This window comes from Cuculus canorus, chromosome 1, assembly GCF_017976375.1.
Source record: "Cuculus canorus isolate bCucCan1 chromosome 1, bCucCan1.pri, whole genome shotgun sequence".
Classification (NCBI taxonomy): domain Eukaryota; kingdom Metazoa; phylum Chordata; class Aves; order Cuculiformes; family Cuculidae; genus Cuculus; species Cuculus canorus.
Window position 1 is genome coordinate 139,473,346 of NC_071401.1, and position 12,862 is coordinate 139,486,207.

The 12,862-nt window shown below is 38.6% G+C and overlaps 1 protein-coding gene across 1 annotated transcript in view; it reads right to left on the reverse strand.

Moving 5' to 3' along the window:
* PIK3C2G (phosphatidylinositol-4-phosphate 3-kinase catalytic subunit type 2 gamma) overlaps positions 1 to 12,862 on the reverse strand; it is a 291,894-nt gene that overhangs the window by 121,445 nt on the left and 157,587 nt on the right. The window contains exons 15-16 of the mRNA XM_054078355.1: positions 12,150 to 12,283; positions 5,959 to 6,147 (exon numbers count right to left, since the gene is read on the reverse strand). Coding sequence (XP_053934330.1) covers positions 5,959 to 6,147; positions 12,150 to 12,283 — 323 coding nt within the window. The remainder of the gene's footprint in view (positions 1 to 5,958; positions 6,148 to 12,149; positions 12,284 to 12,862) is intronic.

The window sequence follows — 12,862 nt, forward strand, 5'->3', positions numbered from 1 at the left end:
TGGCTGCAGCCATCTACAACACTGTGAAATTACATATTTACTTTGGTGGCTGTTTTCTGATTCTAGCTTGGCTTCCTTATTACTAGCCATGACACCTCACAGGGCTGCACAGGTACTCCAGATGTGCTGGAAGCACAAGGTTGGAGCAAACTTTCTGGTTAATGAATGTATTTTGGCTTTAATTTTTGGTAACTTGAATAGCAAGAAAACGTGACAAAAATTTCCAAGTGCTGTTGTTACATACATACACAAAACATTGGCATGTTAGCAATACATCAAAAATGATAGCATTTCTAACACTGCCTTTGATTTCTTTCTGTCATCAAGAGAATTCTGTGAATAAACAAGTGTATCGGTGTCATTTCCCTGACCAGTGTGCCGTGCAAAGTAGATGCAGTTGTAGAAAGCTCTAACTCCACTAAAGCTTGGCTTTTTACCAAACTTGATAAGTGAAGTCAATTGTAAAATGTACAGGGCATCAATAAGCAGTGCTGAGTAGGAGGGACCAGCTTTACACCTTCTGCCTTAGGGGAAAATTTATTTTTCAGGCAATGGCTTCTAATCACCCTTCCCTGAAATTAGAGGTAAAACTAAGAGTGTAAAAATCTTATTCTACACTTCCTCCTGCCATCCTCTCCATTCCGTCTTTATTGATTAAAGAAACTTTTTTTTTTTTTTCTTTTTAAGTCTTGGCTTCTAGGGCTTTAAGAATTAATGTACTTGCTGCAAGAACTGGTTGCAAGGTTGCTACTAAATTTAACTGTGAAATGTACCATGCTTGTGTTTCCAATTCATGAAAGTCCTTCCCTTCTACTGCATAAATGAGTATGTTATCATTTGGCTACCTTGAAATATGCCTGCAAAGTGGAAGAGCATCAGTTGGAGAGACATACTGAAAGAATAAGAAACATCTATTAAATTGTACATTTAATTGTGTAATAAACAAAACAATTTAGAAGTTTCAGAAAGTTGCAAAGAGCTTTCTAACCCAGATGCATGATAATAGGGCTTGATCTGATGAGCCACAATACATTTTCTCTGTGATGCCTTCTTCTAACCCAGCCAACGAGGTAGCGCCTCCAATATTTTCATTTCTTTATCCTTGCAAATCTGAGCTTGAGCTTAATCATCAGGACAGAAATGAAACAACACAGACCTGAACTGTGGACCTCCTTGTTACAAGATTGTATGGACCTCGCCTGGCATGAGTTGAATGGCTCAAAGCAGGTGATTGCCCCCAGCCCCAGTGGCAAGGCTGGAAGTGCTGGAGAAAGACTGTTACCTGTCCTTCCCCTACCTGATCAGGTGAGGGGTGGGGATAGAGAGTTTAAAAATCCCTTTGAAGGCCTGTAACTCTCTCTGTCTGTCTCTCTGTTTTCCCTTTTGTCTGTGTCCCTCTCCATTTCCTCTGTTCTCTCTGTTGTTTGTTTTGTCTTGTCTTTCTGTTGTTTGTCTCTATCTTGTCTTGTATTTGTGTGTTGTGTGTGGACACCCATTGTCTTCTGGACCCTTTGGACAAAGAAACTACATTTGAGTTCTTAAGGTGGTGACTATCTCTCATTTCTTGTAACTATTTGCCTTTTTTTCTCCTTTTCTTCTTTTCTCGTTTTCTCTTTGCAACATGTACAGCTGCAGTGGGCTTTAGCAGGAGGTTTTGGTTTGATTTCGGGTTTGACCCCAGGAAACATTAGGGCTCTCGGTGCTGTTTCAGGCTCAGTTAAGTAGATTGTTACAGTGCTGCAAAGCATTGCCAACTGAAGGCTGTTCCACTCACTTTCATGGCTGTGGCTTTTCCCGTCTGTGCCCTGTCCTGTGCGGGTTGCTTGATTGTTTGAATTCAGTGTGATTGTTTGAATCCAGTGTCTTAAGAGCATGCATCTTATTTAGTAGAAGATACAGTGTACATTTCTACCTCTGATTGACTTACTCGGGCACTGTGCCACGAAAAAGAACTCACTTTCTCTTAAAGTGGGCTGCAACAAGGATGTTCTGAAAGCTGAATGTTTATGTGATTTTATTTGGAAAAAATCATAGCAGAAAAATGCAAGAGGCCTCTCAAACTAAAAAAGTCTCTCCCAGGAAGTCTCTGAGCTGCAAATTACTGTAAGTTGGGAGAAGAGCACAGTGTCATTATTTTTGGTCCATTCTCATTGTCTTCCCTATGTATCTGTTGTTGGTTACCATTACAGACAGGATGCACTAGACTGATTTCTGGTCTGATGCAGTGCAGCTGCTCCCACATTCTTGTATTATGCTAACAATATATGTAGACAAAGATCAGCCCTAATTTGTTTTACTTAAGTATGATTTAAGTGACAGTAATACAAGTCCTTAAAATAGACACGAACATATAAAGAACATTTCTTTTGTATTCTGTTCATGTTTTATATAAACATGGATCTTTCAGCCATGCCTCAGAGAGCTGTTTTGTGGATGACAGAAGTGAGGAACTGAGTTGATGAATTGTCAGCACCAAACATAACACAGGATAGAGCTGAATGAACCTTCAAAAACAGCTCAGTTATGGAGCCTACAATCCAAAATCAGTGAAGGTGACAGTGAAGGAAAGTTGAACCCTAGCCAGTTTTACTTAACTTTTCAAAATGATTGAAATATGAGAAAATGAGGACCAAGAGAAGAAACACCAGAAATCCATTTGTATGGAAAATACTCCTCTCCTTCAACCCACTCTCTCAATTTGCATAGACATGTCTCTCAGCAGTTAAATCATGGGACTTGGACATCTCTGAAACCAGGCACCTTTAAGGAAATGTAATCCCCCTGTTTCTGAAGCTTAGCTTCCAAGCTGTTCATGCACTTACAAAATATCGTAGATACATGAAGGACAGTATTCTTTTTAATGAGGATTTGTACTTTGATTCAGTACTTTTCTCTAGTGTTTGCATGAAGTAAAAAAGACAAACAACAAAACCAAACCCAACCAGATTGATATTATCTTTTGTGAGAGAGAAACTAAAAGAATACATCAACTAAGATCCTGATCGGAAGTACTTGTTCTTTGGCACCACTGCAGGTGCCATCCACTCCCAACAGTGGCACCAGGAGAGACAAAGTGATGATATCTTCCCATCTTTTCATGCCAACAATCTTTGTGGTAGCCAGAAAGAACAGTGTTTACAGTGCATCCACTACACACCGAGAAGTTCTCTGACAGGCTGAGTCCTATGAAATATCCCGTGAAGCGTCTGACAGGACTCATATTCTACAACACACCCTCATGCAGAGCTGCATCTTCAAAGAAAAATTAAGCTCTTCATTTGTAGATGTGCCATCATTACACAGAAACCAAATTTGACAAAAGCTCTGATCTGAAAGCCTGCCAAGCTCTGACAAACTATCTTAGAATCTATTGCAGCTCTGGGGTGAGAAAGACAACACACTCCTTATATACTCCTTTCTACGTAGTTCTTTTATAAATTAGAAATGGATTCTAATAATGTAATAGTGGCAAACAAGATAATGATAATATGCTCTAGAACCTGATCATTCAGGATATTTGCTTCCATCATTCCCACTAAATGTAAGAAAGAAATGTGAAATTTCACAGCCATGTGAAATTGCTAGTTCAGATAAAGTACCATAGAATCATAGAATAGTTTGGGTTGGAAGGGACCTTAAAGATCATGTAATTCCAACACACCTGTGATGGACAGGGACACCTCCCACTAGGTCAGGATGCCGAAGGCCCCATCCAACTTGGCCTTGAACACCTTCAAGGATGGGGCATTCACAACTCCCCTGGGCAACCTGTTCCAGTGCCTCACCACTCTTATAGTGAAGAAATTCCTCCTTATGTCTAGTCTAAATCTGCCCCTCTCCAGTTTATACCCGTTGCCCCTAGTCCTGTCACTACAAGCCTTTGTAAACAGCCCATCCCCAGATTTCTTGTAGGTCCTTTCAGGTACTGGAAGGTCGGTATAAGGACTCCTTGGAACCTTCTCTTCTCCAAGCTCAACACCCGAACGCTTTCAGCCTGTCCTCATCGCAGAGGTGCTCCAGCCCTCTGATCATCTCTGTAGCCCTCCTCTGGACACAGGTTTTCTTAGGAACTCACATCCAGAGGAAAATAAAAGTCAATAGTAAGTTTTGTATTATTAAATAGCTATTTTTTAATAATGTGGAGAAAATCGTATCCAGTCTTTTCTCAAGTAAAGCTTTAGTTGAGGTACTTTTTTCTAAAGGTATGACATGGAATTGAGATTGCAAAGCTGGCACAGCTTGTGCTCACCCAGAGTTGCAAGGTATTATATAAATTTGCTCAACTATTTTATCCACGTTTAATGTTTTCAAAGATAGATCACTTAATACAAAATATTCCCCAAGATTTTGGAGCAAAAGTAACTGCTGACAAAGATTCTGTCCCATGACATCCGCTGTTACATCATAGGTAAGACTATCTCAAACATGAAGAAAGCCTTCCAACAAACAACCATCTCCCAGTGTAAGAAGTGTAGGTTGAACGTAAGGCATCACAATATAACTTATTCAGAGTGTGCAGAACTGACTTAAAAGTTTCTCTGTGTCTTCTTCACATAGGTCACAAGTAGTGTTCCCCAGGGCTCAGTGTTGGGTCCAGTTCTGTTCAATATCTTTATCAAGGATCTGGATGAAGAGATTGAGTGCACCTTAGCAAGTCTGCAGATGACACTAAGCTGGGCGTGAGTGTTGGTCTGCTTGAGGGTAGGGAGGCTCTACAGAGGGATCCTAACAGAGTGGATCAATGGGTTGTGACCAACAGTATAAAGTTCAACAAAGCCAAATGCTAGGCCCTGCACTTGGGACACAACAACCCCATGCAGCCCTATAAGCCTGGAGTAGAGTGGCAAGAGAACTCCCTGGAAGAGAAGGACCTCGGTGTGCTGATTGACAGCCAGTTGAATAAGAGCCAGCAGTGTGCCTTAGTGGCGAAGAAGGCCAATGGCATCCTGAACTGCATCAGAAATACTGTGGAAAGTAGGACAAGGGAAGTGATTGTGCCCCTGTAGTCAGCATTGGTGAGGCTGAATACTGTGTTCAGTTTTGGGCCCATTACTACAAGAAGAAAATTGAAGTGCTGAAGTGTGCCTTGAGAAGGGCAACAAAGCTGGTGAAGGGGCTGGAGAACAAGCCTTAAAAAAGCACCTAAGGGAACTGGGGTTGTTTACTCTAGAGAAAAGGAGGCTGAGGCTTTCACTGTCTGTAACTACCTGAAAAGAGGTTTTTGTGAGATGGATGTTGGTCTCTTCTCCCAAGTAACTAGTGATAGGACAAGAGGAAATAGCCTCAATTTGCACCAGGGGCAGTTCAGATTACATATCAGGAAAAATGTCTTCACTGAAAGAGTTATCAGGCACTGGAACAGGCTGCCAAGGGAAGTGGCTGAGTCACCATCCCTGGAGGTATTTAAAAGATGGGTAGATGAGGTGGCCAGAGATATCGTTTAGTAGTGGATGGCTGTGGTCAGGCTTGATCAGAAAGGTCTTTTCCAACCAACCAATTCTATGATTCTATACTTCTATGAAAGATGGGCTGCAGGTAGGACTGGATGTATTTTCATGGTATCATAATCTGAAGCATATTTTGGTCCTTCTTATCTCTCATTAGTCACTTCATGTCTGTAAAACAGTTCAAAGACACAGAGTGTTATGTGAGTACTAAGAATTTGACCGATCACTTGGTACTAGAAACTGACTGAATCTGCTATAGAAAATGGAACACTCTTTTCATTATTCTAAGAAACAGAAAACCTTCTCAGCCACGGAAGTCGAGCTGGTACATTCAACTCCAGGTCCTCAGAAGAGCTGCAACCTTTTCTTCACTTTGACACAGAGACAGAACTGAAGCAAGCACAGTCAGTGAACTGAAGCATGATACTGTACTAAGCGAACCGAAGTGCTGAATCAATCAGCATGTGATCATTGTGTTTGTTATTTTCCGACTTGGTTAATTTTCCCTTACCTGAAAGTCAAAAGCCCAAGTGCCTCCAGAGGGTTAGAAAATCTCCATTTCCTCAATACAGCATACATTTCTGATACAGTCATTCGATCCCAGCTGGGTGTGCTGCCCAGTACCAGGGGAAGGGAGCAATTTTGATTATTGCAGTAGTAACGATAAAACCATAAGATCCTTCTCTGTTGCTCTGAGAGTCTGAAAGAAAAGAATAGAAATTCAGTTTGAAATCAAAACCACCTGGAGCTTTGTGTAGCAACAAACTTTATCGTACAGAGGGGCCAAGTCATACAGTACATTGCTTTTTGGCTAAGTACGTGTTTTCCTTGGGGTAGGATATCGTTTTTCTGCAGACCAGCTTTTATAAGAAAAGTGATACTTATACTCTGGATCTGTCAGCCTTGGGTTATATAAAAATGAAGTGTCAAAAGACACACATATATGGTTATTTCACTTCCTAAGCACTTTCATTTTTCTTCTCCTTTGTCTTTGTTGGTGGTGTTGTTTGTTTTTACTGGGGTTTTCTGACAGAGACAGAGTAGGTGCAGTTATCAGTAGATAAATTATTGTTACATCCATCCACTACACATCATCCCTAACTAACTACTGTAACAACTAGACATGCAATACTGCTAGACATAGCTTTTGTTCCTGCTTTTGCTTTGACAGCTTAATGCAAATGTGTCTATTTTCAGTGTATTTGTGTTTAAAATAGAGTTTAGGCACATCCATTCACATACACAAGACCATGAGTGTGTGTGCACACATACACAGAGTGTGATTGTCCCTAGCACTAGCATGAGTTTGGAAAAGGGAAGGAAAGTTCCCAGAAACTTCTATGCCTGTTCACAAGGCCTTGTATGCCCTTCTTTGCTGTACTCACTCACTAAAAAAGAAGCAATACCAAATTCCTCATAGAGATATTAGATACCAAAATGACATATTGATAAAATGTTTGGTCATCACAACATATTTCACCACAGCGAGAAATGCCACAGTGTAATTTTTGCTAAATATCCTCAGATTTGTCAACAATTCAGATGTCTTTGCATCATGCATATTAAACCCTAAGTTTTGAAACCATCGGAAAACAGAAAAAGAAACTCCTTATGAGACACAAGCACAATCTCCTTCATATGATATCAGAGCCTTTAAAAGCAAGCTTTGAGAGTGCAAACTTATTTCCAGTTCACACTGGAAATTACCGAACATTACTGAAACCAAGACGAGTGTAGGCTTTTTTGGTCATACTTGACCAAACTGGTGATCCGTTTACTTAATAAGATAACATAACTGTGACTTTAAACAAACCTAGATATTTCAGAGCAAGGTGCAAAAAAACCTGTAGACGGCAGTAAGTAAGTATCTTGTTTCCAAGCGAGCATTTAATTATCCAGATTGGCAAGAAGGGCTCAAAACCCAAGTGTTTACATTCTTTCCAGGGTCATCTTCCTTTTATTTGCAATGTTTGGGGACATTCTTAGCCAAAAACTGTTAGCCCTGCACTGTCAAGACTGTGGCTTTCACAACTTACAGCAATTAGCTCCTTTGGCTCTGTAGGCACTGGAGAACTTTTCTTCTTTGCAATTTTGAATTGCCAAGCGTTTAGGAATGAAGCGTGGAGGTACAAAGATGGGTATGATTCTCACTGTCACAAGAGTGAATGTTTCTTTCTTTCTTTTACGAGAATAAGATCATAAATGTACGCAGAAGATTAGCTTACTTGTGACACAAATTCTGCCGTGACTTTCAGCAATCAGTTAAAAAGAACTATAATTTTGGTAACCATTTCAAGAAATGGCTTCAGAATTAACAGCATGTCTATTTTGACATAAGATGTCTTCACATTTGTATGAAGAAGTCACACACAGAAAAACAGATAGAAGTAGGCCTATGATTTTGTTGTCTGTTTCGTTTTCTTATGCATTTGAAATGTATTCTGCAGGACAGTTCAGCTAAAGGACCCCTTTTATATGTTGTCTTTAAACAGAGATTTAAGCTTTCAAACAGCATCCTCCAAACTAGACAATCTGTTGTTCAGATTAAAGCAGCTAAAGCCTCTGCTGAGCTTACAAGGTGAGATAAGAAATCAATCCCTGTATCAGGTTTTCTAAATAACACATTTCTCTCTCTGACTTTACTCCCAAGGCAATTCAATTTTTTTTCTGTCCATGTTTTAAAGATTAGAGATGAAATTAAAGGTTGGGTGGAGTCTTCTTAGGTTTTGATTTCAAGTTTACATATACATGTAATAGGACATTTAAGATACATAGTAAAAGTATTTTGCATATATATAGCATCTGAAGATTGTTATGCTAATAAGGACATTTCCTTGGCCTAAAAGGGATAAGATGCTAATAAACCCTCTTTATCAATAGAAATGCAGTTTATGATTTTTTTAAGCAGACTTCTATCTAAATTTTCTCCATAAAGCAGCTGTATTAAAATATATAGGCTTCTACTCAACACACACAAAATTAAAATATTTTAAAACCTGAATAAGTGAGTAATTTTCCATTTAAAAGTTTTCATTATCCCTTTAGCTAAATGAAGGAAACAGCTTCTGTGAGAGCTTTCTTGGCTGGTCATAATTATTACTTTTTTTGAGAGGAAATTGCAAAAATTAGTTTAAATGCTTCTGAGCTGTTTTTGTTGTTTATGTTCAGAACTAAAGCAGAACAAAACAAAAGGCAAAAAGAGTAAGAAAGAACAAAGCTAAAATATGCAAATTTTTGCCCCCTGGCACCTATTCTAACTTGCAAGTTTCTCTCCTGTGGACAGGATAATAAAGTGTGCAGCATTACCACATGTTTTTAGACCTGCTCTGCTATTCACCTGATTGGACGTAGCCTTTCTGATTACAATTCACAGCAACAGCACTCTAGTAACAACTGGTAGGCAAATCAGATTCTTATCAGATAAGTGGCGGAAAGAAAAAGGGAAGCTGAAAGGGAGCAAAAAGTAAAATAGAAGGAAAATAATGAAGGAAGGGAAGAAAGATGTCAGGAACAAGACAGTCCTAGCTTCAAAACAGTCTCTGATTCTTACATTAGGGAGCCACTGCACACAAGTAGGCTGTATCACTTTTGAAGAGCAGCTCTTATCTCAGATGGCTAGTTTTCTGGGATTTCTATTTCAAACACAGTAATCCTAAAAGGAATCAAACACTCACATTCAAAATGTTTTCAGAAGTCAACCAAAGTGGCAGTAACTAATAAATTCTCATGGCTCCCTCTCTCTTGTCCAGTTTGGTGACGATGCCAAAGATCACACAGCAGCACAAAGTGTAGGGCTGTGAGGAGCACAACAGCCATATGGTAAAGTTAATTTCCCTCAATCCTATTAATTCCCTCAGTTATCAGCATCCAGGAGACGCTGGCCATGGGGACAAGTGATCTGAGCCAGCTATCAGAGAGACAGGGGTCCAAGAGTCAGCTACAGGGAACACCATATGTCTGGAACAGCTACTGGGAAAACCAAATACCAACAACTGAGTGTGATTGTGAACCTCAGGAACTCATGTCTGGATGTCAGCAGCTGGTGTGAGCAAGGATTGACTGAGCCCAACTACTGAAGCAATTAATATTTTGATAATGTATATAAATACATTCATGCATGTTTGAATTTGAATTCAAAGCCAGTGGACTTTGATGCTGATCAGACAGAAAGGAGGAACAGAACCAGGCTGTCTGTACTGTCCATTCTGTGGCAGTGATATGTTCTTTGTGTGTGTTGGTAAGCCACTGTTTTCTGCCTGTGTTGACTTGTTGGTACTCTTATTAGGAATATGCAGTTCACCTCTCTAATGGCTAAACCTGGAGACATGGAGCCACAGCAGCTTTGCATTCATAATGCTAATGGATTTAACAGCCTATAAAAAAGACAACCATACAGTTGTCTGCTTTCAACCACTGTTTCTTCTTTTTCTACCACAGGGTTAAAAACATTTTTCTGTCCATTTAGATATTCCTTCTGTTTTCAGTAGCATGAACAGAAGGAACCTGACAGCCTGAGAAAGGTTTCTTGTGTCTTCTAACCACAAGATATCCATTTCTTTCAAAATCATATTTAAGGCTTGTAAGTCTGAAGGTTCATCACACAGACATATTGCCACTGAAAAGCTACCTAGATTCTTCTCTTTTTCTTGACACACATACAAAAAAAGAAGGAAGATATCTTCAGGTATCATTGTAATGTTCTTGGATACCAATATGTTGTTATACATTTTTTAAATAAAATTCTATCATGACTGAGGAAGGTAAGAATTCCTCTGATACATATAAAACAAAAATTACAGGCTGACAGATTCCTTCTGATCAGAAAACACATAAAAAAAGGAATTCCCTCATTCAAACCACAAATATGCTGCCCTTTACCTTGACAATTCACTTAGTAGAAGAGTTTTGCCCATAAGATAGGATAACCAAACAATAAACTATGGGGGAAAAAAAACCCCACAGAACTACCATTCTCTTTCCTCAAAGAACCTGCTATTGAACATAGTAAAGCCGTAACCCCAGCCTGGTGACTTTCAGTGGTTTCTTCCCTCATTTTCCCACAGAACCCAAAATTGTTGTATCAGAGATGTTATAGGGATGTCTAGGTTTGCCTAGTTTTTGTAACATCTATTTATGAACCGGTTATCCATGAATTTGTGTATAGCCTTCATGAATCTGATGATGTTGTCTACCTCCACAGCTTTGTAGATTTTTAAAGTGCACCACTATCTTAGGAATTTTGTTGATAATTGACCTCTGACTTGTTTCTCTGAACGACCCTAGTTTGAACATAGTGGGATTTGATGATGACTTCACCTTGTTCACCGCCATCATGATTTTATAAAAATTGATCATAAATACACACACATCCCCTAGCGTTCTCCTCTCCAAACTAAGTTGCCCCATCCGTTTTAGCTTCTCTTTGTCGAGCAGCTGCTTAATCCCTTTAATCACTATAGTTGCCCTTCTAGGAAAGCAACAGGTTGGTGACACAGAATTTCTACTCACAGAAGCCACACTATCTCTTTCCTGACAAATTATACCCTACGTAACTAAATGTTTAAGACCCTATTCCTTCTTACAGAACCTATCATTTTACCATGAACAGAGGTCGGGTGCCTTGGCTTGAAGTTCCCCAAATCACTTCTAGAGTACCTTTTGCAGGTGGAAATTTTGAGGGCAACTTGTCATTTTCCTGGCAGACTGGCTATTCACAATAAAACACTGACCTCCCATTCACACTTAAAAATAAAATAAGAAAAGGAACTAAATCACAGTTTCCATGGTTAATAAATATAATTTTACATTTCCTCTCGTCTTTTTTAAAGTTGAAGTTAATGTCAAATACACCAGCAAATTTGTCTTTTGTCACCTTTTAAAGAAATTGATTAAAAAACAACCAACCAACATAGAACTTAGGACAGAAAAGTCTCCTTAGCAGATATGTCATATCACACTGAGAGGGCTGAACCGGCTTTAAGATATTTAGTTATTGTACAAATAATTCACCTTTTGGCCTTTGATGGAAGATTAATTCACACAACTAACTGTGCTTGGTATAATGGCTTTCTAAGCACCTGTGTGCCGATTTCCACTCTGATTATATCTAAAATTATTTTATACAGTACACAATGCTAACTGGCACTGTAACATGCATATAGCTGAGCATACTAATCTGCTCCAGGACATACAGTAGGTTTTCTTTCACTTTGTCTTTACATACCTGCTGTGAAAGTTAAACTTTCTGTACTTGTTTCCTTGCTTATAACTCAACATAGATTGTTATAATAATCAAATGCCATTTAACTACTGTAGCAGAAGCCTGAGTATATTATTAGTAAAGGAGGCTGATTCTCATAGAATCCAAAGGTTTTCTTGCTAATAATGATGCAGACTTACTGCAATATCTGAAAATCTTGTATTTTCAATCAAAAACTAGTTTCAAAGGCATGAAAAGATATAGTAATAAAAAAGGAAAACCAATTTTTTTTTAAACTGGTAAAACACACTGCCAGCTCTAGGGGCTTATTCAGGCTTTGCTGTGATTTATTCTCTCACTTAGAGGTGTTACTTCTCAAATTAATCAATCTAGGCTCCTTCAAAAGAAAATTTTGTTTTAAAATAATTGGATACATTTAATTGTGATTGATAGCATTAGTATGGCAAGCCAAGAATCATCAGTGCTAGCTGGGTACAACTTACAGCAAGAGAGAATGCATCTGTGAAAGTCTTGTAATATGCTTCAGGCAGTCTTCACTTGGCTCTTCAAGATCGTCACCTATTCTTTCTTCAGGTTCAGGTTTAATGAACTCCAAATTAGTTTCTGGAAAGTCAATCTTTATATTTAAAAAAAAAAAAAGAAAATAGAGAAGTCCTTTTAGCAATATGTATTCTCAGGTACAACTGTCAATAAATGTTATCTTTGATTTGTACAGGACACACACAAAACATGAGAGAGAGAAGAGAGGATAATTCTTTGAGAATGTTTCACTGTATGCAATGTAATACTTAAATACATTGGTGATAAACTCAGACCACAAAAATCAGTGGGAGGTTTATTACTGACTTTCCTGGCAGAATTTCATCCACTGTATTTCACTTTTATTAGAACTGCATGAACTCAAGGTAATTTTTTTTTTTTTTTGCCTCCGTTCCTGTTTTTTAACGAGATGGTTATTAAATGGAAAGCTTCCATTAATGTAGATGTATTTTTTCCTCTGAAAAAGTAGGGATAATTCTGACTGGTGGTTTGCCAGTATAAGAGATGGAACTTAAGATTCCTGATTTCAATTCTGGATGTTGAATTTCATATACATTATACAGGGTCCACCAATTTTTCAGTATTTACACTTATGTATCAGTGTCAGAAATTTAGGATAATTTTTTAAGACACAAAGAAAGAAAACACGTAACCA